Genomic DNA, 24,877 nt, shown 5'->3' with positions numbered 1-24,877 from the left:
TTAAACCAGAAGGAAATGTTGTTAAAATACAGAAAAATCCATTACTTTGCTTTTTTTAAAATTAAATCACAATTATCGATGACTAGTAATCCAACTGGTTTATTATAGCTGGAGGCAGCGTAGGCTGTAAAGTTTCTGGTCTCCTCTCCCAGTCAGTCACAGAAAATCCCATAAAGTTTTTGGAGTGCCAAGTCTCTGCTCCCTCCTCCAGGGGGCGGGAGGGACACCATTCAACCCGGAACTGTGTATGTGATCAATTAGAACTCTCCGAAAACTTTCAACGAAATGTAACACTCAATCTATCGAAAAGATCCAAAACATTTGTCGAGGTGTTTTCGTGCGAGCAAAGCGCAAATGTGTATCCGCCTCGCTACTCCGTGACCTCGCAGAGTGTGATTTTTTGGTCTTCTGCCGCTTTCAACAGGTAAGACGAAGAAAATAACTTTTGTTTAAGTTCTCTCTAACTCTAAACAAGCCTGGACATATTTAAACGTTTAAATGTTTACATTCCATTCGTTCGTTTTGTATTGGAACCAGAACTATTGTTCTGAATAGAACACCGACGCTTCAGAGACAGTTCAAGAGTAAAACACCGTTACAACGGGTTTATATGAAAAGAACCTCGGGTTTAATGTAAATATCTCCCTTTACATCTTTTAATCCAGACATCAGTTATTAGGCTACTGGATAATATGCACAGCCATGCACGCGCACAAAATCTTCAAACATGTGACTAATAATCTTTCTAGAACTTTTGGATATGCTGAAGGAGGGTGTGATTGAGAAAACGGAATAAACCTGGCAGAAAAAGTGTGTGATGTTTCATGTTTGATTTGGAGGTTGGTGGTCTGTCAGAGGCTGGCACGGATGAAATTCCAGGCAGCCTGATTTCCTCCATACACTCCCACTGGAGATCAGCCTGTATCAGACATACACATGGTTCATAGGGCAAGGATCAGTTGGGAATGCTGTCAGCAGACCCTAAGTTTGGTCAGTTTCTTTTGTGTTGCAGCCATTTCTCAACCTTAAAAAAATAGTGTCGGGAGGGCTATGCTGTCACAACTTCTCTCTGAGCGTGCTGAGGCATGCTGGGAATGGAGTCTGGGAAACACTAACTCGGACTCAGCAGTTCTTATCCAAAGCTTTAGACGGAAGGCCTTGTCTTACAAGTAGTTTAATCCTCTTGAAAGAGCTCATTAATGTGTGAAGGTTCTCAATCATGTGGTTTAGATTATATATTAAACTGATTTAACAAATGGTCATTCAAATCCCAGAGATATGCTATAAGTTACAACTGTTATGTTGTTTTGGGTTTTTCACTCAACCTGGCTTCACCTTCCAGTGGGAAGACTTCTGAGGACACATATGGAAGTACTTGATTCTGTTTAACAATTCGGCAGAGGCTCCTTAATAAAGCAGCCATGTGCATGCACATCTCAGCCTCAGATGTCGCTTTCACAGGACTCCCATGGTCTGATTTATGTTATATGCTGAAATAGCAAGAGCTGGCTGAAATCACAAGCTTCATACTGATTGGCTGGCTTTAAAGGGATAGTTCGCTAAAAACAAAAACAATAAAGTTTTCACACGAAGGTATTCATCTGTCAAACCTAAAGGATATGGATACTTGCCACAAAAAGAACTTTGAAAAAACAAGTTATTTAGAAAAATATCTCGTGTTGTTTGTCCATACAATGAAAATAATTGTTTTGGACCCCATTGACTTTTTAAGGGGTAGTTCACCCAAAAATGAAATTGATGTCATTATTGACTCACCCTAATGTTGTTTCACAGCCGTAAGACCTCCGTTCATTTTCAGAACACAGTTTAAGATATTTTATATTTAGTCAGAGAGCGTATGCAAGTGTATGCACACTATACTGTCCATGTCCACAAAGGGAAAATAAACATCATCAAAGTAGTCCATATGTGACATCAGTTAGTTCATTAGAATCTCTTGAAGCATCGAAAATACATTTTGGTCCAAAAATAACAAAAATACACGACTTTATTCAGCATTGTCTTCTCTTCCACGTTTGTTTTCAATCCTCAAATAAAGATTTGAATGGTTATGAATCAGTGAATCGATTCGGATTCGAATTCGGATCGCCAATGTCACGTGATTTCAGCGGTTTTGCAGTTTGACACGCGATCCGAATCATGAATCAATAAGCTGATTCATAACCATTCAAATCTTTATTTGAGGATTGAAGAATTTGCAAGGTTGTAATTGATGTTATCATGATGTTGTTATTATGATGTTGAAGTGCAATACATGTAGAAAGTGTTAAAATAGCACATTTAGTTTTTTGTAAGGGCAACTTTCACTTTGAATTGAACTGGAATATTACTGCGATACTCAGACGTATAGTAAAAGCCTAAAAGGTTAACAAAAAGTGTACTGTTGATTTAAAATGCTGAATTTGGTATTACATTGGGGGTGGTAATTAATAGACTTGAAAGATATTCAGAGTTGTTGTTTTTTAAGGGTTGTTCACACCAAGGACGAAGACTATACAAATGTAATGTAATGTGGACTTTCTCATAGAATTATAATAAGGACAACAACACATTATCATGTCTTCGTTCAGATGCAAATACAGTTATTGTTCTAGGTGTAAACAAGCCTTTACTGCCAGTGTTTAATAAACAGTATTGACAGTTTTTGGATGGACAGAAATTCTGATCACAAAGTCTAAGAAGACTCTTGTAGGATGGTGTGTAAAACATAACTATGGTTGGTCTTTTTTTTCTTCTTCTTTTTTAAACATCCTTTTTGTCTGAGTGGACAGTTCTGGACCAGAATTATCTGCAAAGGGGAATATAGTTACACCCCCGGTTTTTCAGAAAAGGCTTAAGTCTAGTCCCATACTAAAAATCATGTTTGAGCTGTTTTAACTGAAAGCAACTTGCACTGGCATATCTTATAATAAGTCAATGCCATTACACACCAGTAATGTTTTTTTTCTTCTAAAAAACGTTTATAAAACCTACTTAAATGCACTAATTTAACTAAACCTGGCTTAATCTAAGCTCTATCTGTGAAACCGGGCCATAGTCTTACAGTCTGCTGATGAAATATCGGACTGACTTAAAAAACGAGAGCATGTAGTACACCATTAATCCCAGTATGCTGAGTTAAAGCAACAAAAAACGCAACATGACAGAGACACAAGTTCTCCTTTCAAAGAGGAAGAACACAGAACACACAGTCAACCTGAAAATAGAATCAGTGACACATTTACCGTTCTATAGTGCCTGTCTGTACATTTCACATCAGTGGGATTGTGGTCTGTTTTAAAGTGTGTCAGTATACTTGTGTTAGGGTTGGTACAATTTCAAGTTTTACAGACTTTGAAACAAATTATATGCACTATTAAACTACCCAGCACTGCACAGAATGTGTTTGATGACTTGTTCATTATTTTTTGTGTTTATTTCCTCAATTTTCCCCCTGTATCTCTTTATCAGGGTTGTAGACACTCCTCTCTCAAAATGCCGCAGCAAAAGGATATAGTAAAGATTGCCATTCAGATGCCGGGTGCATACCCACAGCTCATTCAGCTAGACCAGGTGAGTGTCACGCACTTCCCGTCATAAAAGGGATATTGACCCATGTGCATGCAAAAGTCCGAAACTTATTGGTTGTTAGCATTTGAGGAATAACAACACTGTTCATTCAGTGTCATACTAAAATAAATGACAAAAAGATCAAGGGTTTTAGGCAAATGAGGAAGTTATATCTATAAGTACTGTATGTTTGGATTATGAGAAACTGTGATTTTGTGCTTACAAGTGCAATACATGTGGAAAGTGTTAAAATAGCAAGTTTAGGTTTTGTAAGGGCAACCTTCACTTTTAATTTAACTGGGATTTGAATGCTGAGATGATCACTAGATCGTAGAGGTGTAAAAATATCCTGATGTCACAATTCTGAGCTCACGAGACAATATTATTTCGATACTTAAAGATACGGTAAAACAAAAAATTGACTGTTGATTTAAAATTAATCAACAGTATTATCACATTGGGGGTGGTAATGAATAAGGCTTAGACTTGGTGCTGGTAACACATATACAGGACAATGGTGACATCAGAATAAAAATATTCATGATGATTCTGAAGCTGAAAATACAGAATTATTTTAGATGAATATACTTGCACTCTGTCACTGGCTAGATATATTTAAAATAATGTAGGCAACTTTTTTACTGGCAACATAAGACATTTGGCATTATCTGGAGGATAAGGGATGCATGATAAATCGCAATAAAACTGCATGCAATTTGGCAAAGGCTGCGATTATTGCATGCGCAGCTTCTCGTAATTTTCGATTTATCGCGCAGCCCTGATCAGGACCCACAAACATTCCTCCTTTGCATTATTATACGTTTATATAGTAGTTATGTTGTACTGACACTGAACATTTAAAAAAAAAAAAAATTCTCACAGTAATTTTCATTTTAGGGTAAACTGTACACAATATATTGTCCCTATCCGTGATACATATTGTTGCATTTTTTTATTGCAATATATTGTGACGATATATATTGTTACACCCCTACTAGATTTTTATTTTCTCTTTATTGTATAAGAATTATGACTGATTCTCACTCGTTACTCCTTAAACAACCTGTCTGAGTAATCAATACTGAATTAAAATATATATTAATCTTGAGAAAAAACATGGATCTGTAACAGAAATGTAAAAATGCCTGTGAAGTTTCAGCTTAAAGTAACCCACATGCCCATTTTTAGTAGAAGGAAAAATATGTGCATGTATCTTTAAATGCAAATGAGCTGCTGCTCCTCACCTCACTTTCCAGAAGAGGGTGGAGCCTTTAAAACTTGTGCCTCAGATACTCTGACAAAAACTAAACATCTGTTTGGTTTTGATTTTATTTATTTAAATACACACATGGTTATGTCAAAAACACAAAAAGTTCACATAAATACAGTCAGTTATGTCTGTAACGTAAACCGCAAGTAAAAAAACCAGCACATCTATTCTATATTAGATCTGTGTATTAAAGTTACAGCAGCGTAATACAGTACCTACTGCTTTTAGTTTAAATTCAAACAACACAAGAAAAACAGAAAATCACTCACTGCTCTTGACTGAATAACATTAGTAGCTTTATTAAGAGCACATATCTTACTTGAATGCTGCTGTTAAATGCTCTGGTGAGGATATAAACATGGCGGACTGCATACAGCTCACTCAGGGCGGGGTCTATGCCAGCAGTCATCATGGGCAGGGCCTGTGTAGTGTTTCTGAGACGCTGCTTATAATCCTATTGGGGTTTAAAAAGGAGTGGGTGGATTTTTATCATTATCGTGTGGTTGTGTACACACACTGTTGGCACACATTTATGACCCTGGACCACAAAAATATGCATTGCTAAGGACTTCATTTGGACAAACTTAAAGGCAATTTTCTTAATATAATTTTTTATTTTGCAACCTCAGATTCCAGATTTTCAAATAGTTGCATCTTGAGCCAAATATTGTCCTATCATAACAACTTTTTTATTCAGCTTTCAGATGATATATATATTTCAATTAAAAACAATTAACCCTTATGACAAGTTTTGTGGTCCAGGGTCACATTTATGTTCAAATGCCATGTAAAAGTGAATTTTGCATAATAGGTCCCCTTGAAAAGAGAGTGGAAGACATAATATAAATTATATTTGATAAATGATTTAATTGTGTGTGTGTGTATATATATTAGGCAATATCAGAGTCAGCTTTGGGTACATTTTTTGTATTTGACATAGTAAGTGAAGCAAAAACTCAATTAGGTCCACATTTTCTAATAAATTATATAATTTTCTTTTAAAAGTTTCTTATAATAAAGATGCAAAACATCTTAACGCATTTGTAACTGGAATTGGTATGGTTTATATGATCAAGGGCTTCCTGTTTCTTACAAATCATAACCAATTACTTCATTCTCAATTGTTTTGAATCAGCTATTATTGCCGTCTACCCGGTCAAAACATTGGGTGGACAAATGCTGAGCATATTCAGTATCTTCAGAGGCTTTAATCCCATTGTTTGGGACGTCCTAACAGTCTTATTGTCTTGAGAGTCCAGCCATTGTCAGAGAAGCTCTCTCCTTTTGGTTTTTCGAAATAACTAGGTTGAAATTTAAATGAACCCGTCGTGTGACCCTGATTGGTACTTAAGGATTAGAAAGAGCCTCAAACCCCTAATGACCTTCCCTTCTGCACTTCCTCGCCATTCCCAGCACTTCCACTCGCTGCCAGCCCTCTCACCACAAATTACAGGCCACCGATTGGTCTACCACCAACACTAAAATTTCTAATCGGTGAGCCACAGGAGCTGCCACATATGATGAGATGTTTCAGTTGTTGACTTTGGAGAAGCTTTGTTGTTGTTTTAGTTGTAGTCATTTTAGTGCTTCAACTTATTTCATTTCAGACAAAAAAAGTATCACCTAATTGACCCTCACATTTTGTTCTCTGTACCTAGTGTACAGTTAATAAATATCTTTTTTTTTTTTTTGTCGTTTCAGAAAAAGCCCCTCACTGCCGTCATAAAAGAGGTTTGCGAAAAGTAAGTCTTTTTGTGTGTTTTTCCATAGCTGAAATGTCCATGATGGAAAATACCTGTTTTTGTAAAGGGTGTCATATTATTTTTAAAGGTGGAATCTTCCGGGTCCTGACAACTATGCTCTCCAGTATGCAGATGGGATCCAGACATACATCACTGAATCTGTAGGTCATTTCCATCACCGTGTGTGTGTGGATTTGAATCCGATAATGTCAGTTGTTCTGGTGTGATTCTCTTCTCTATCTGACGGTCTGTATTTATTGTTGATCTTGGGTGGGGTCAGACATGCACTTCATGTTGTGTTTGCTCTGTCGGTCTCCTGTGGACGTGACTCTGAGAGCTGATGATGGTGGGTTTTAATGTACTGTGATTCATTTGAATCTGTGTGTAAAGAGAGATTGGGGAGACTGTGAATTCCCAGACAAGTTGAGGCAAAGGCTTGAATTATTATTGTGCACATAAACCAGCAAGCCTTGTGCTGTGCTGCGCTCCAGCTGTGCTTTTGTAAACCCTAAGTAGACGGCAGCATCTGTTGCACAACAGAAAATACTGGAATGATACAATACTGTAGACAAAAACACAACATGAAGTCTCTCCTGACATATTCAATCTACACAGTACTTGAGGTTGGTTGAGTTTTTTGTCCTGCACATCAGGCATCTCCCTCGAAGCAGTTCTCATTCGCACTTGAATATGTTTACTCTATAAAATATGGCGGAATACAAATTTTCCTTTAGTCACATTAGATCGCTTGTGCACAGTGCAGCCATGGACAAATGACAGTGCGGCCCTGCAAATTTTACTTTCAGAAGAATATGTTGAGCTCCCCCTTCAAAGCTTTGAATATTTGTGTTGACTACTATCAAAGCCTCAAAGCTCAAAAACAATTTTTGGACCAGCCCTACTTTCCATCATCTTTCTTTCTCTCTCTGTCTGCCTGTGTTTCTATCTGTCGTTGTTTTAGTTTCTTCCTGTCTATTCATTAGTCTCTATACTACACACATGCTACATGTGCAAGTGATAATGAAGTCTAATAATATCACTTCCTGTACACTGACGGTTTGCTTCTTTATAACTTTTGTTTTAGAACCGCCTGGACATCAAAAACGGCAGCATCCTGCGTTTAACCAAAGCACCAGTGAGTGTGTTTGTGAGATTTTGACAGCAACAGTATTTAACTTAAACTTAGTGTATCTAAAACACATCTGTTCACTTAGTTTTTGTGATAGAATCAAAATGTACACAACCACAGTACCACGTAATAGCCATGTTTTCCTGCGAGATGATTTATAACACTGTTTTTGTCAGGGCCGTTGCGCTGAGGATCTCTATAAAGGCATTCAAAGTTCAGACTCTGGCGTGCGCTGTGACTCTCTGAAGCTGCTGGCCACCGTCTCCACCGACATCACGTTTGCCCAAGAGTTTATCAGTCGTGATGGACACTCCCTGCTTGTCAAGATAGTGGAGGACGCTCATGAGTCAGTTTCCTGCCTGTCTTTGCCCCATTTCTCCAGCTTTGAGTGTTTTATTGCAGCACAGTATAAATATCAAACAGGTGAAAGTGTGATTTTTCTTTCTCCAGGGCCCCTCTGATAATGACACACACTCTCACTGCCTTCATGGAGCTCATGGATCATGGCATTGTGTCCTGGGAGAATCTGTCCAGTGTCTTTATCAAAAAGGTACTAAGCAAGCAATACACCCTTCACATCCATAATGCAGCGTGGACACTGTTATTACACAGCTTTCTAAATGTTGGATTCTGATTGGTCAGTTGTTGCATTCTGCCCCCTACCCTAATAACCCTAACCCTACTTTTTTTTAAATGAGAACTTATTTAAGGCAATGAAGATTAAAGGGTACGGTACATAACACATATTTTCTGCCAATCTCTTGTTAATCTTGAGTACCTATAGAGTAGTATTGCATCCTTCATATCTCTAAGAGTCTTTAGTTTTTGTCATATTTATATAAGACCGATTGTACCGTTAACTGTACCGATTCTTTCCGAAAACAGCCGAGCTCGTGGAGGTATGCGCTAAAGGGGCAGGGCTAAAGAGTAGACATACACACATACAATACATTATGGGATTATCCCTAGATAACTTTTGATTCACTATACGCTCATGTTGTTGACATTATATGCACTTACATGCCGATTGCCAACAAAAAACAGACATTTGATGCAGTTTCACTCACAGCCTACTACGATTACGATTCATGACTTAAACAAACAAACACACTTACAGAACTCAGTTGATCCTCCGGAAAAACGAACTGCATCCACTTAATGCTAGGTTATTTGTGAAGCTGTATAGCTGAACAATGCTTACTCGGAAGAAAAACATTCGAAAACTTGTTTGAATCCTGAAGGAGTGTATTTAGCACAGAAATAGTCCATCATACATCCAACTCATTTTTTGTTTTTTTAGCCATGTTTAACATGAGAATCCAACTCTTTAAAGGGGGGGTGAAATGCTGTTTCATGCATACTGAGCTTTTTACACCTTTAAAGACTTGGATTCCCATCCTAAACATAGACAAAGTTTCAAAAACTAATGTTGGACGTTTGATGGAGTATTTCTGTGTTAAAAATACTCCTTCCGGTTTCTCACAAGTTTCGGCAAATTTTTTTCGAGTATGGGTCTACTTGACGTTAAATAGAGCGGAAGGTCCTTGTATGGGCCGTATGGGCTCTTCTCCCGGAAGGGTGCGTGCGCGTGGCTAGAGGGAGAGAGAGGAAATGCACGCTGTAAACAGTCTCTCAGATGCAGATCCAGTCGTCCGTGAACACTTATGTCGCGCCGCGCTCCACTTTATTCCTATGGGTGGCGTCGAGCGACTTCAACGCTTCAGCACAGCATTCCGGGAAGGCAGCGCTGCATTTGAACCGATTTGAACGCAGAAATGACGGGAAGCTTCAAGGCATCGCTTCAGTCGCGTCGCAAAGTGGATTTCCACGGTCACTGCTGTCACAGGACTTCACCAAATCATACCAAAGAAGTGTGTTTTTGACAGAGCGGTCCTGCTTTGGAAGATGCCGGTGAGTAAATCAACTTCAAATGTCTCTGCTATTGGCTACCGTCGCATGAGTAAACATCAGTAAACGATACGATCGCGTGCTTCGTCATTCAAATGCGCTAACGGTTACTCCATTGTTGTTCTGTATAACGTTACACTATTCTGACTCTGACGTGCAAAACCGTTTTGCTTGCTACCTCTAAGGTCTAGTCACATACAATAGTCCATAAACCGAATCATGTCCTCATAAACTGCACACAAAGGCCCCTAAATACAGTACATACCACAGAGACGGACATCCTGATGTTGCCGTTTCTCCTGTTCAATTTATTTCTGCCTCAGATTTGATTGTGGATCATTATCTGTATTAGCTGAGATAGATGGGTTTCTCCACGCTTGAGGACGTCATCGCTTTGCGCTCTTGTCATTCTTTAGCTCCGCCCACACGATACGCCTCCAGGCGCTCGGTTTTTTCCGGAAAGACTCTGTACAGCCCATATTTCTTTTATAAATATGATAAAACTAAAGACTTTTCGGAGATATGAAGGATGCAATACCACTCTATAGGTACTCAAGATTGACATGAGATTGACTGAAACTGAGTGTTTCACCCCCCCCCTTTAACATTGTAAATATGCCAGAATGCATGAAATAGCATTAAACCCCCCCATTTAAGTGTTTTTCGCCTCCCATAAAGTTTTTTTTAAATTTCTTAATTGGTTACCTTCTCTGTTATTGCCTATTCAGTCATGTTTTTTTTTTTTCAGATCGCCAGTTTTGTGAATGCAAAGGTGCTGGACACGTCTATCCAGCAGGTGTCACTGGCTATCCTGGAGAGCATGGTGCTCAGCAGCAGTAGTTTGTTCAGTGAGGTCAAACTAGAAGTCACCCTCGAGAGACTCCTCTCACATCTCCAGGTGTAAGTACAGAAGGGTGCTGGCTTTTTTAACTTTTTGCAGTATTGCAGTAAGTTTCCTTTTTGTGTCTGACTGTGACTGAGAAGACTAAAACGCACCACAGAAATGAAAGTACCTGTTTGGATGATTCTATATTAAGGTACATCTAAATTAAACCTGAAAACAGTGACTAACAGTTTCAGTTAGTGAATTGTTTAAACTATTTTTCAACAATTCTTCATAGTGCTTTCAGTAATAGATTATATAAATTGGATACCATAATAATAATTATGACAACAACAATAATAATATTAATGGTTAGTTTTGTATATACGTAATCATTTTACAAAACATTATTATTGTATTACTAATAACTGGACAAAATTTTTAATAATAATTATAATAACAACAACAACCTTATTACTATTATTTGTGCTTCGTATTGTTCATTACCACAAAACTTTAGTAATAATAATAACAACATTAATATATTGTTTTTTTAGTTAACAAGATAGTAGATGTTTAATAACTTCTCAATGCTTTTAAAAACAGATTATTGCAAATATATTAACAGTAAATGTTATAATTATGGCTACAACAAAATTAGTAGTAATAGCAAGTTTTGTATAGTTAATAATTTCACAAAATTTGTATTGTATTGTTCATTAATACCAAACTTTGCTAATAACAATAACATTATTATTGTATTATTATTATTGTTTTGTATTTTGTATTTTTTGTTTTTATAAAATATTTGAGTTAACAAAAAAATAAATCTGGTACTTTGTCATGCAAAGTTTCTTCCTCATTTAGAAATTTTTTGCAGAAGAATATTAACATTAACACAAGTAACACCAAATACAGCAGCAAGCCTATTTTGTACAAAATATGAACATAGTGTACCTTTAAATCAGCATTCTAACATGAACGATTCTCATTTTCCCTCCTTTTTTCTTTTGTCAAAATGTACTTTAGAACAAACCAGCAGCTGCAGACTAAAGCCATGGCTCTGCTGATGGCAATGTTACAGGCTGGTAGAGAGTCAGACAGACAGGTAAGAGGTTGACCGGATTGTGTTCTCTCTCTCTGGTATCTTGGTTCTGCTGTCACTGTCTGTTGGGATTATAATAGTGTAGGCAAAATAAACAACCTTTTTGTAGTTAAAGACTGATTATTTGTGTCTGAGAAATTTTATAATTCACAATTTTGTTATTTTTCTTACTGTACATTTAATTTAATAAATCAGCCTTGGTGAGTATGAGACTTGTTTAAAAAAAAAAATGTAATCTACTGTATATTGATGAGTAGTGTATATTTTTGTGGCTGATGATAAGAATATAGCTGGAAAATGTGCTCAATTTGCTGTTCATGGACAGGCAGTTGATTTTTGGACTTGATTTTCAAATTGAAATTGTTTCAGGAGCTCTTTGAATTTCTTGAGAAGAGGAACCTAAGGCAGTATATTCACAAGGTGAGAGGTTTTAAGCTCTTGTCTTTATAAGATACTTTACGATACTATTTTGAAAAGTCCTGTCACAATAAACATTTTTCATTGCATCACAATCTGTACATGCCTTTAAAAAAACAATAGAACTGTTAAAATCCCTCTTTTGCCATTTTAAAGGTTCCTAATTTTGTTTTGGAGCTCTTCTACAATATTTTTAAATGCATCCAAGGTCAAAAACACTTACAATTTCGCATAATATGCACTGCAGCATCACATTGTTTCTCACACGGTCTGAAACGGTTCAATAAAAGATTCAACCTTTCTAAACCCCTCCTTTCTGAGAACCTACTCTGATTGGTCAGATCGCCCAGTCTGTTTTGATTGGTCTACGTTTAGTAAGAAACTAAACTCCATTACCATATCTGAATTTCAGCTCCAGATTTTCCTCTGGACTTTATACGAACATAGTGATACGATTACGAATAGTAATGATGGCATTGGTTTAACCTCATCAATTCAAGATTGTGTCCTTTTCCTTTAGGACTGCTTGAAAAGGGAATTTGCTTTTCGCAGCACATAAAATAGCATTTTCTCGACATGTCAACATCATGAATCAAACTCTGATCGCTGGCAAAAGTATAATAGCAAATACGATGTAACAACTGTTGCTGTTTGCAGAACATCATCCACAGCTCTAGTTCAGTAGGAGATGAGATGGCCCACTACCTCTATGTGCTGCAAACGGTCCGTCTAAACCACCTGGAGCCCCGGATGAGGACGCCTCTGGACTCCTACAGCCAGGTTTACATTTATTCTGCATCTTCCTTTGATTTCCGAGTCAATTAGTGCACTTTTATGTCTCACACACACATTTCTCCCATATCCTTCAGGAGCAAAGGGAAAAGCTCCACGGGCTGCGGCAGGCTGCGTTTGAGACGGAAAGTGAGAGCAGTCTAAGTAATGAACGTAGACGTTCGCTCTGCGCTAAAGAGTTTAAGAAACTCGGCTTCTCTGTGAGTGTCAAAAAAAAACTTAATTGTGTGAATACCACGCAACAACAAACCTCAAGGGCTAATCGTTTATATGTTTTTTTTTTGTTCTTTGTGTGTCAGAATAACAGTAATCCGGGTCAGGACTTGAGCCGGTGTCCTCCAGGCCTCCTGGCGTTGGACACCATGGCGTATTTTGCCTCCCGTTACCCTGACGCTTACAGCAGGGTGAGTGAGCACACGTGGATATTTAAGTTATATAATGCACTTTTTGGGGACACTATACATAACTATATCAGCATGCACTGACCAACAAGTCTCTTTCTCACTGTCTCAGTTTGTGCTGGAGAACAGCAGCAGAGAGGACAAACACGAGTGTCCGTTTGCACGCAGCAGCATCCAGCTCACGCTCATCTTGTGTGAGATCTTGCGCATCGGAGAACCCCGTGAGTGAATTGACACAATATTGGAGATAGTGGCAATGATCAGATGAGGATTTTATTGCTCAGGCTATGTTCAGAGAGTATTGAAAGCCCCTGAAACCCTCGTACACTATTGTAAGGCATATTTTCTGACCAACACTCAGATGCTCCTTTCCGAGAGGGTATTTTCAGATGTGATTTTTTTTTTAAATAATTTATATTTCTATATAAAATATAAATAATATATTAATCTATATTTTGTGTATATATTTTTTATTTTTAACTCTTATTTTCTCTTCAAACTTATGTTTATTTATAACTATATTCTATAATATAGTTTTTATATTTAAATGAAATATTATAGCCTTGTGCTCAAAAAGGCTGCATTTATTTCATGACAAAATACAAATAAAAGCAGAAATATTGTGAAATATTATTACAATTTAAAATAAAGTTTATATATATATATATATATATATATATATATATATATATATATATATATATATATGTATATGTATATGTATATTTGTATTCTCTTGTTGTCATACGGTAAGTTCTCATATACTCTTTTTGTTGTCTCTTTCGCAGCCTCTGAGACCGGCTCAGACTATCACCCTATCTTCTTTGCTCAGGACCGACTGCTGGAGGAGCTTTTCTGCATTTGCATTCAGCTCCTCAACAAGACGTGGAAGGAGATGAGAGCCACGCAGGAGGACTTTGATAAGGTAGATCATCACATTTACAATCTCTTAGGGCATTTTCACACTTGGTTCTTTACAGGGGTCTGGGTGCGGTTTACAGGATTTTTGGCCCATATGTGAGCACTCCTGACGATCTCAGACCCCTTTAAAGCGAACCGAGCCGAGATCATCACGAGAGGTGGTCTGGGTACGGTTCGCTAAAAACACCCAGTCTGAACACAAACCGCTCTGGGCTTACTTGATTTTTTCTGTTTGCGAATTACATTTGAATTTTAAATTTGCCTCCGTACAAAGCGGCTGTTCATCGTGGCTGATTCTTCTGACAAATCTCTACACATATTTTTCTTTTTACAACAGACATTTGTTTATTGCAGTATCAACCGCTTCCGAACTGTGTGAGAGAGACGCGGCTGCGTGCCTTCCCGGTTTAAAAAAATTATGGACGACGTGACATCATCCATTTCCGCTTGGCTGTTTGAAGCTTTCAGGCGGCCTGCATGGCGCTGACATCTTGGGACAGAGTCTGCGTAGTAGAGAGCAGGAAGTAGAGCAGGAAGTACAGCTGCGATATCAAAAGCCCGCCCACACTCTCACAGATGCAGAACAATTAATTATTTTGGTGTGAAATAAACAGTTATGGAAATGTAGAAATGAAAGCTAAAGCGGCAATCTGCTCCCAAAAATCCAGAAAAAAGTCTGTTAGTGCCTCAGTGACAACTTCCGGGGGGCGATCGAGGCGCGAAAGCTTCAGTTTCTGAGAGGGATGCTGCAGGCTTGGTCACAACGCGTGAAATAAACTGAATCATTAGCATCTTATTGCATTTATTTTAAAGCGTCAAAAACACAAAAGTTTTACATAAACAGCTGGTTTTGTCTTAAGTGAATGTAAACATCTGCATTACTACCCTAACATAAGAATCAGTGGAGTACGTCATAAGTGAAGCTGTTTTATTTTTTTTACGTGATTATTCCATTTCTTACTTGAATGCTGCTTTTAGGTAGCCTAGAAATCTAGACGCACCCTAGCGGCAGCAAATCTAATCTGCCCGCGAGTGTCGTCTAGCAACTCTCAATACCCTTCTGAGCTGTATTCCCCTAACTCTTGTCGGGCCAATCACATCGTGTATAAAGTCGGTGGGCGGGGCCATAATGACGACGGCCGAGTTGCGTTTGTGTCATTCTTAAAAAGGAAAGATGCGTTCGGAGTTTTGCCGACCGGATACGGTGAATATTTAATCAGTCAGCGAGCTCTGTTTCACCTTCGTTGCTGTTGTTGGTTGTAGCGCTATCCTATCGTGTGCAGAGGGAGTTTGAAAGACAACCGTTTATCCGCCCCTCGGATTGAGCCCTGTCTGGTGATTTTCCAGACCAAACATCTTGATGTGGGTCTGGCTTGTCAGGCTAACTTTTATGGATATCTATACTTTACCTGGAAAATTTAAAGCAGTTAATTTAATTAGCATCTATCTTTATTGTATTGTTTATTTTTTATGCTTATGTTATCATTGCCTTCTGCAATAAAATAAACATGAATCAAGGAAACAATTCAAAATAAATGTTAGTTATAAAGGTGGATGTGTGAAATAGCTAGTGCAAGAATATGTAGTGTTAAAAAACTGTTAGGGGTTAACAGTAGTATTACATATATATATATATATAATATATATATATATATATATAATATATATACAAAATAAAAAATAAACTACTTACAACATTTCTAATGTCATAAAGTAATAATAATCTTTACAAACAAATATCTTGGTTACTGAGGAACAAACAATGTAAGTAAATGGGATCAAATATTGAACGCCATAGGGTCAGCCATCAAACACTGAACTGGATTAGATCAAAAAAGCAACAGTATGAACACACAGGGGTCTGAGACAACCTTCCTACTAAAGTGGACCAAAAAGGATCTGAGTCCTCTTTCAGGTACAGATACAGTGTGAACATAAAGAGAACCGGGTTCTTTTTCATTTGGTTCACTTCTTGGTCCACTTAAAGGAGTCTGACTGTGCATTCACATCGTCGGCGGCGAGAGCGGCAAGTTGGCCAAAAGTCATTCATTTTCAATGGTAGCCAGGTGGCGAGCTCCGGGGAGAGCGGTGCGTCGTGTCTTGGACGATTTGAGCGTCGAGGAGAGTTGAAATCAGCTCAACTTTATGGTAATGAGCTATGACGCGGTCCGGCGGCAACCAATTGGAATGTAGAAGTGCTCCGCTTGAGAGAAATCTTGATCTAACCGCTTGAGTGTTAGTGAGGCCAGCAGGGGGCGCTCACCCTGTGGTTTGTGTGGGTCCTAACACCCCAGTATAGTGATGGGGACACTATACTGCAAAGAGCACTGTCTTTCGGATGAGACGTTAAACCGAGGTCCTGACTCTCTGTGGTCATTAAAAATCCCAGGATGTCTTTCGGAAAAAGAGAAGGGGTGTAACCCCGGCATCCTGGCCAAATTTGCCCATTGGCCTCAGTCCATCATGGCCTCCTAATAATCCCCATATCCTGATTGGCTTCATCACTCGGTCTCCTCTCCACCAATCAGCTGGTGTGTGGTGACCGTTCTGGCGCAATATGGCTGCCGTCGCATCATCCAGGTGGATGCTGCACATTGGTGGTGGTTGAGGAGATTCCCCCCTTCTATGTAAAGCGCTTTGAGTGCCTTGAAAAGCGCTATATAAATCGAACACATTATTATTATTATTATTATTATTAAATCCAGAGAACTCAGGCATATGAACTTTGATTCCGACCACATTAGTTCCCAAGCAAAATGTAAGAGACGTTGATCATTTCTGTGCGGGTTTCCCTATCATTTATGACAAGATCATTCATAGTGATGTGTAATTTCTTAAGAAGTCGCGCAACACTATTTTATAGGCGCTAGAACGCTCGTTTTCATTTTTTCGGGAATGCAATTCATACTTACTTTCACATTCAAACGATTTCATGAGGTTAATTTATACCCTACTTGTGGTCAGTCTATCAATCAACATGCCAGTTTGATTTGCGGCCTCTTTAAATACAGTTTAAAAAAAGAACAAACATTCGATCTACGTCAGAGCGGCAGCGCGTCCACAAAATTTTCTGCAGCGTCGTTGACAGGGCGGCAAGAGCGAATTTTGACGCTCTCGCCGGCGGCGGTGTGAAAGCACAGTGAGTTCGGTTCTTTTAAAGAGGACCCAAGTGTGAAAACACCCTTATAGGAACTTTTGCCACATCCTCTTTCATTTCAACTTGTACAAGTGTTGGTCTACTGTTACTGAAACTAGTGTGTTTTGAGAGAGAGATTAAAAAAGGATGCAAAAAAATGTTGCACATTTGTTTTATAGGTGCATTTTCCACTAAACTGGCTTTCTTTGCTTCTGTACCTTTAAGACTTTGATATGTAAATAGCCTATTTTATGAATCATGTAATACTGCAGCTAACAATGTCTTATATCTATCTATCTATCTATCTATCTATCTATCTATCTATCTATCTATCTATCTATCTATCTATCTATCTATCTATCTATCTATCTATCTATCTATCTATCTATCTATCTATCTATCTATCTATCTATCTATCTATCTATCTATCTATCTATCATTAATTGATTTGCATTATATAAGTAAAATGGTCTGTGATCACTTGTTTCATGTGACCTTTAAAGATCCAAACAAGTCACGAGAACTATTCCATTTTTAAGGTATTATTTCCTATCATTTTAAGATCAAAGTGTGTTCTTGAAAGCTTTATAAGAGTTACAATTGACCTATCTGAGAAGTGACCAGCTGCAGCAGTGATTTATAGTTTATAGAACACATGGATATTGATCGTTTCATGTGGACCGATTCATTGTTCATTTTTTACCTCTGAGAAACGTCAAACTGTTGGAATGACAAGCATGCTGCTCTTAGACCGAAGAGACAGACTCCTTCTTCTCAAAGGCTTTGTGTGTATCAACATTCCCTAAATTGTTACGTCTCCTCTTCTGATGGTAAAGAAAGTGTCCTTCCTCCAGCTCAAACTATTCAGCGGTGCAACAAAACAGACCTCCATTTGATAAACGCTTTCAGGCCCTAAACCTTGTGACTCTCGTGACCTTTGAGATAGAGCGAGTGTCCAGCTGACCGGTCTGTCTTTTTGTTTTCACTGACCGTCGCCCCCACCACACCGACCTCATGGTCAGAGACTTTATAAAGGGGTATTAGAAGAACAAAAGGAATCCCGCTCTCTAGCAGAAAAACAGATCAACAGTAAACCACATCCCCAAAAATAGCTTAGTGTTTTAATGTCTAAATTGCATTTTCAGTGCATAACCTGCCTGTCAGTTATTATTTTTAGTTAATGTTAGAAACAAGTGGCTCTTATTTAACAATTCAACTGTTTTCTTGATGTCAAACATGAGGAAAAAGTAGCCAAAGTTGAGCTCTTATTTCAACTCTAAGGGGATATTACTCACATAGTGTGTGTTTTCTCATATAACTTAGTCACTTTACTGCTTTTCCCCCTTTCTACACACCCTGGCTGTGCTGTTTCTTTTTAACAACAGTTAATTTGTGTCTGGCATAATGCTATGAGCTTGTTTGCTGAGGCCTGTGTGACGTGAAGTGTGTGTTTTCAGGGTGTTTAATAGGGATGTGAGAGTTTATTGGGGGGCATCTAGAGGGAGGGACCATACACACTTTCTCTAACACATACACACACACACCCAAACACCTACAAACAGTGTTGCTGTAGTTGTGAAGGGACCACAGCTGCTGCTTTCACTAAGGCTGAGGTAGGATGAGTGTTTTGTCTCTGTGCTGTAGGACCGAATTAAAACAATTTTTTTATTTCAATAACCAAGATATTGAGGAAGATTTAAAGGATGTGAGGTGCTATCAGTATCTTGTGCATATATATATGTAATGTCGTTTATGAAATGTAGCTTTTTATTGCATTGTTGATGTCAATCCATTATTCTTTACATTGTAAACATGTTAAGCATATTAGATGGATATAAAATGGTTGATAGTGAACAGATGACTTTAAATGTAAGTGTTTTTTCTTGTAATTTTAAACCTTTTCTAGCAGGTCACACATCGTCACACAAATTTAATGCATGGACAAAATTACTCAAATGAAATACACATACAATATTGCTTAAAACCTAACAAAACAATGAAATAATCATGTTGTTTAACCAGGTGGATGGTGTTATTTGGCGATTTATTAATCTGAAAATGATCTGATTTGATCAAATACACCACTGTTAAAAATTGAGAACATTTGATACATTTTTACTTCTATTCAGAACTTTATTACATTTATTATTGTTTTTACCAGATGGGGGCAGCAAATCCTACAAGCTGATATTTTAAAGTCCTCATGAAATCAAAATTGACCCTATTTACTTTGTTAGCACATATTAAAGGTCTTAGGGTGAGCAATTCATCCGTGCAAGTTAGTACACAGAAAAAAAATGGAAAAGGTAATCTTTAATCAAAATCTGAAAAGTTACTTTGGTCTGGAATGGCGTTGCCTTTCCAATGATGTCAGTTTGACGGCTTGGGTTTAAATATCCTTAACCACTCCCCTCCAACCGTTAGTCTACTATGAGCGAGAGATGGAGAGGAGGAGTGCTCAGGTAAAACCCCGCCCTCCATTCAATATTCCGTGTCACTTGGAAATGCATCACTTCTGGTTCGCTGGGACTTTAAATTCAGTCATTTGCAGGACCAGAGATAATCAGTTTTTTTTCTTTAATTCATATTTAATTTTTTTACATTTTCTTCACAAATATTTTACCAAATTCTGCAGAGTTAGACTGGCAATAAATTCATTTAAGGTATTTGTATGTTACTGCATTTTTCCAAAACATCAATACTTGAATCATTTGAACATTATTTTATTATTATAATTTTTTATCATATTGTTTTGTATCTCTCAGGACCATAACGTAAAATATATTTACACTTTAGCTCAAAGTCTGAAGTGAGCAGTGTTGTTGTCGGCTAGCGTTCCCTCTCTTCGGTTGACCGAGCGTGTCATTGCGGTTCTGTCTGTCACAGCTGGACGCTTGCTTCAAAAGAGAGCCATATTTTCATTGTTCGTTTCTCCTCCCCTGCTGTTTTATTTGAGTTTCCCCCATCTCCCCTTTTCCGTTCCCCTTGGTTTCTCTTGACCTGAACCCCAGAGATATGTTGTTCTGGGGTAAGTGAGGTCAAGCGTCCTGTTTGTGAGCGGTCATCAAGGTTTACTGGAGGAGATGGGAGACACTGTGGGACTTTTTCAGACAATCACACGCATTGCAAATATAATATCAGATTTTTTTCTCTAAAGGTGATGCAGGTTGTCCGGGAGCAGATCACCAGGACTCTGTCCAGTAAACCCACGTCTCTGGAGCTCTTCAAGAATAAAGTGAACGCATTGAACTACAGTGAGATTCTCAAACTCAGACAGACGGAGAGACTCCACCAGGAGGAGACGCTCGCTCCACCTGTTCTGTAAGTAGAGATGGGAGAAACGAAGCTTTGAATCAAATGAGCCAATTGCTTCGCAAAATGATTCACTGTTGAAGTGACGTCTAGCGACTCCTGCTGGTCAAAACAGTGCAAACTCAGGCCAAACACACAATAACACCCTTTACAAACCAGTTTAGAATTTACAGACTGCACTTTCAACAAAACAATTAAAAAAGCTCAATTATTAATAAATATGAAGTGTTTGTATATGACTATTTGATTAATTTTTAGGGCTTGTTTTGTTTATTTTATGAAGAGCATCCAATAAGACTATTATTAACTTCCTTTTTATTATGCAAAAATGTGTCATTTAAAAAGGTTTACTGATCCAAGATCAGGCAGTTATAACACCACTTTTACTGAAACTTTGCCAGCTTGATACGGATGGAAGCTTGTTTCCTCCATGGAGTGGAAAAAAAAGTACAGTTATCAAAATTCAGCAATTTCCTTTAGAATTGCTAAATAAACTTAATGTTCTGACAAAAAAGAAGTGAGAATTGTGAGATGAAAATGTAGCAAAACCTTTTTTGTTTTTGTATTCTGTAGCAAAAAAGCAGAATTGCAAAGTAATTGTGAGGTAAATTTGCAATTGCAGTTCGCACTTCTGAGAAAAAACAAATGATGTGTTTATACTATGCAATTGTGTGAAAAAAAAGTCTGAATTATGAGATATAAACACAGTTGTGAGGGGGAAAAGGCAGAACTGTGGTGGAAACAAGCTTAGATACGCTCTCTGAATCACTGGTTCGAAACAAAGGATTAGCAAACGTTTTGAAGCTTCACTAGCGTGGGCATCACTAACCGTAAGTCACCAATGTGATTGCACAATCGCTCCGATATCGCTCCATCACTTGTTTTCTCACTGTCTTTGCATCCAGTGAGCTGAAGGAACGTCTGAAGCCGGAGCTTCTGGAACTCATCAGACAGCAGAGACTAAACCGTCTGTGTCACGGAACGCTCTTCCGGAAGATCAGCAGCCGGCGGAGGCAAGGTGAGACTCTGAGGAAGAAACCAAAAAATATTAATATGTCCTTTTGTCTGAAGTAATTGTCGTTGTGTAACTGTTTCTTTTTTCAGACAAGCTGTGGTATTGTCGGCTCTCTCCTAATCACAAAGTCCTGCACTATGGAGATGTGGACGAGGATGCGGAAATGCCCTCCATCGAGGCTCTTCAGGAAAAGAGTAAGTGCACTCGAGTCCAGCTCCTCTAGAATGAGCACAAGGCTCTTTTTGAGTAAATGACTTCTGACCTCTTTGTCACTAAAAATTCATTTCATTTTAATATCCCCTCAGTTCCTGTTGCGGATATCAAAAGTGTGGTGACTGGCAAAGACTGTCCTCACATGAAGGAGAACAAGGGGAAACAAACCAAGGTCCAATGCTAATGCTTTTCCATTCATTCTGAAAGTCAATATTCAAATAAATGTGAATTTAGGCATCACAACATTATACAAAAAAGATTGCATTAAAGGTGCACTACGCAACTTTCTGTCCGCTAGAGGGCGCCTATTCAAAACAAAGGCGTAGTTTGATGACGCCATGTTTGAGCGCAGCATCTTAGGACATGTGGTCTTCACCTCACAGCCGGTGGAAAATAGGACTCGGGCAGAAATCATGTTCATGGATGCAGTTAATGCAGATATGACACAATTGACAGGCGACTCCCTCAGACGCTATGCTGAGAGAAATTTTCTCACAATTTACAAATAGATGGAAACATTTGGGATATTGTAGGTACTCAACTGAACAAAATATATAACACTGGCCTAGTGGTTTATTTTACTGCAAAAATACTACATAGTGCACCTTTAACAGTTTAGAGATTTATTTTAAGTGAGTGTTAGATGATGCAAAGATCATGTCAATTTAAAAATGATAAAGATAAAAATCTCAAATGTCGTCTGATAACTAATATAACACCGATATATTGGGCATATTTATGTTCTTAATTGGACATTCATGGTTTATTGGTTTATTTAAAAACCAAATGTAATGTATCATATTATGGAAGTAAAATGGATTGTGAATGTTGAGCATAGTGGGTTGCATTTTGAATTTAAGATTTATTCCTTGCATAGCCAGATATTTGTGTTTCAGATTGTTCCAGTTTCTTTTGCAGATTTACTTGTTTAAATTAGAGAACTATGGGAGCTCGTTTCTGCCACAGAATAAAGAAACCTTTTTTTCTTCTCAGAACTGTGAGATGTAAATTTGCAATTGTGAGTTATAAAGTCAAAATCGCAATTGCAAGTCTTAACTTTTTTTTCTTAGAACTGAGTTTATATCTCAATATTCTGAGAAAAGAAGTCAGAATAGCAAGAAAAAAAAGTCTGAATTTATATCTCACAATTCTTACTATAACTCGGAATTGCAAGTTTATATCTTTATTGATATTATTTTATACCTTTATCTCTTAAAATGTTTTATTTTTTGGTGGAAAAAAGCTTCCATAGATGACAAAACTGACCCGTAAAACTATACTGGGTTTGATTGGTTTCGCAGGAGGTGTTGGACTTGGCTTTCAGCATCACGTATGACGTTGAGGAGTACAGCTTGAATTTCATCGCCTCTTCCAGGACAGATGTGAGTTTAATGTGTTTTTCCACTACGGAACTGCTTTAAAGCTTTCTGTTATGGTAATGTTAAATCACTTCTACTGGTATTAATTGAATTGACTTCAGTGGGGGGTAAAATCGAGTATTATGATTTTGTCCTGTTTTTTGTCTTGCAGTTCTGTCTGTGGACGGACGGGCTTAACGTGCTTCTGGGGAAAGAGATGAGCAGCGAGAGCATGCGCAGTGAGCTAGAGATTCTCCTCTCTATGGAAATCAAGCTCCGCCTCCTGGATCTGGAAAATGTCCCGATCCCAGACACGGCCCCGCCAATCCCCAAACCGCCCAGCAACTTCAACTTCTGCTACGACTTCAGCCAAGCTGAACAATAACACGAGACCCATGCGTGTGGTCGGCAGCGGTTACTGCATTGCCAAAAAGGGGATACAACTTGAGGCTAAAAATGGCCACACGGTGGCAGCAGAAAGGCAGGTTCTCAGATTGGGAGACGTTGAATTCAAATTTCAGGGCTTGATATGAAAGAGCACTTTGAACAATCATAGTATGATTGCAGAGCCTGTTCGTCTCTGGTGCTGTGCTATAATAGAAGTGCCTGCGGTGAATACGATGGTCACGCATTGTATCTAACGTGCCTTTTTTGTTGTCATACCTGTTCGAAACACTTTTTGTCTCCTTTTTTTCCTTTTACATGTTTAGCTTCTACCAAAATGATATTAAATGACATCGAGCAGCTTTTTAAGGAGGAAAAAAAAGATTTAAATATGTATGTTATAAAGATCTTGTACTTAAATAATAATAATGGATTCCCTTCATAATGGCCTTGATACTCAAAATGGTACTTAACTGGTACGATGTTAGAGCGTAACTTTTAAAACAATCGTCGATTAGGAGTTCATCATGGATGTACCTGGGACATTTTATGTTCCTTTGTAGATTGAGCGTCATAACATGTAGGTACATATCAAGATACGAACAACGTGCATCTCACTTATACTGATGCACAGTCGGCATTATTGCAATGCAGCATGTGCTGTGTATTTATGTTTTCATACAGGCTGCGTTATTAGGTGCGCATATAAGGTCAGTGTGCTGGATTAAATATGTGACAGGATTTGGTACTGAAGTGGGATAAAGCTGGTTTGTGTGTTGTTAGAGGAGTAGTTTGACCAAGCGTGGTTTGAAAACACCGCACGAGTATATTGGTGTGATTTGATACTTTCAGCCTTGTCACATTATAATGTTTTAATTTACACTTGATGTACGTAACCTCACATTGTATTTTTGATATAGCCTTTTCCCCATCAGGTCAAAATACAGTTATCCCGGTAGGATTCTACATCAGTTTGTGTGAGAGATAATCATATTTCCATTTGATCCGGAGTCTGATTTAATCCAACGACTGTTATAGTTTTTTCTTATAACAAGCACTTCATTGTATGTTCATTTAAAACGCATACGTTTCAAGATCAACATGTATAATTCAACCATTCTGTGGTCCCTTTGTATAATGCATTAATGGAGCTGACAACTTTAATGTGTGGAAAAACAACACTTGTGTAATCCACTGATTTTATGTTCTTTTGTGGTATCTAATGTCACTGATCTAGCAAAAAAACAATCCATGTACTGTATTTGCTGTTTTGTATATAGCTTTCCTTGTTTAACTTCTGGTGTAACATCTTGATGAATGATGTGGCCGTATTAATTCAAGATTGGTTTATTCTTTGTATGGAATAAAAGAATATATATGA

At 38.0% G+C, this 24,877-nt stretch overlaps 1 protein-coding gene across 2 annotated transcripts; it reads left to right on the top strand.

Annotated features, from left to right (window-relative positions):
* The first annotated feature begins 220 nt into the window (after window positions 1-220).
* Window positions 221-24,877, top strand: elmo3 (engulfment and cell motility 3). 2 transcript variants are annotated; one of them, XM_067436679.1, is made up of 21 exons: window positions 221-424; window positions 3,472-3,573; window positions 6,542-6,582; window positions 6,671-6,743; window positions 7,667-7,717; window positions 7,888-8,057; window positions 8,162-8,261; window positions 10,368-10,519; window positions 11,472-11,550; window positions 11,917-11,967; window positions 12,622-12,744; window positions 12,834-12,956; window positions 13,056-13,160; window positions 13,270-13,378; window positions 13,946-14,082; window positions 20,372-20,535; window positions 21,432-21,544; window positions 21,631-21,735; window positions 21,847-21,926; window positions 23,056-23,136; window positions 23,285-24,877. In XM_067436679.1, the coding sequence occupies exons 2-21, from the start codon at window positions 3,496-3,498 to the stop codon at window positions 23,495-23,497; spliced, it is 2,148 nt and encodes a 715-aa protein (XP_067292780.1). In that variant the 5' UTR covers window positions 221-424; window positions 3,472-3,495; the 3' UTR covers window positions 23,498-24,877. The 2 variants fall into 2 exon arrangements, with proteins under 2 accessions (XP_067292780.1, XP_067292781.1); XM_067436680.1 differs by lacking the exons at window positions 221-424; window positions 3,472-3,573; window positions 6,542-6,582; ... (10 more) ...; window positions 13,270-13,378; window positions 13,946-14,082 and adding an exon at window positions 18,758-18,827.

Source organism: Pseudorasbora parva, chromosome 25 (genome assembly GCF_024679245.1).
Source record: "Pseudorasbora parva isolate DD20220531a chromosome 25, ASM2467924v1, whole genome shotgun sequence".
Taxonomy (NCBI): Eukaryota; Metazoa; Chordata; class Actinopteri; order Cypriniformes; family Gobionidae; genus Pseudorasbora; species Pseudorasbora parva.
Note: the sequence above shows the minus strand (reverse complement) of the source record. Positions and strands in the feature narration are given on the sequence as shown.

Bases quoted from the DNA above. Each gene is read 5' to 3' on its own strand.
- elmo3 (XM_067436679.1), top strand. From the start codon at position 3,496: ATGCCGCAGCAAAAGGATATAGTAAAGATTGCCATTCAGATGCCGGGT. The intron at 12,745-12,833 runs GTTTACATTTAT...CATATCCTTCAG, and splicing joins CTCTGGACTCCTACAGCCAG to GAGCAAAGGGAAAAGCTCCA. The intron at 12,957-13,055 runs GTGAGTGTCAAA...TTTGTGTGTCAG, and splicing joins TTAAGAAACTCGGCTTCTCT to AATAACAGTAATCCGGGTCA.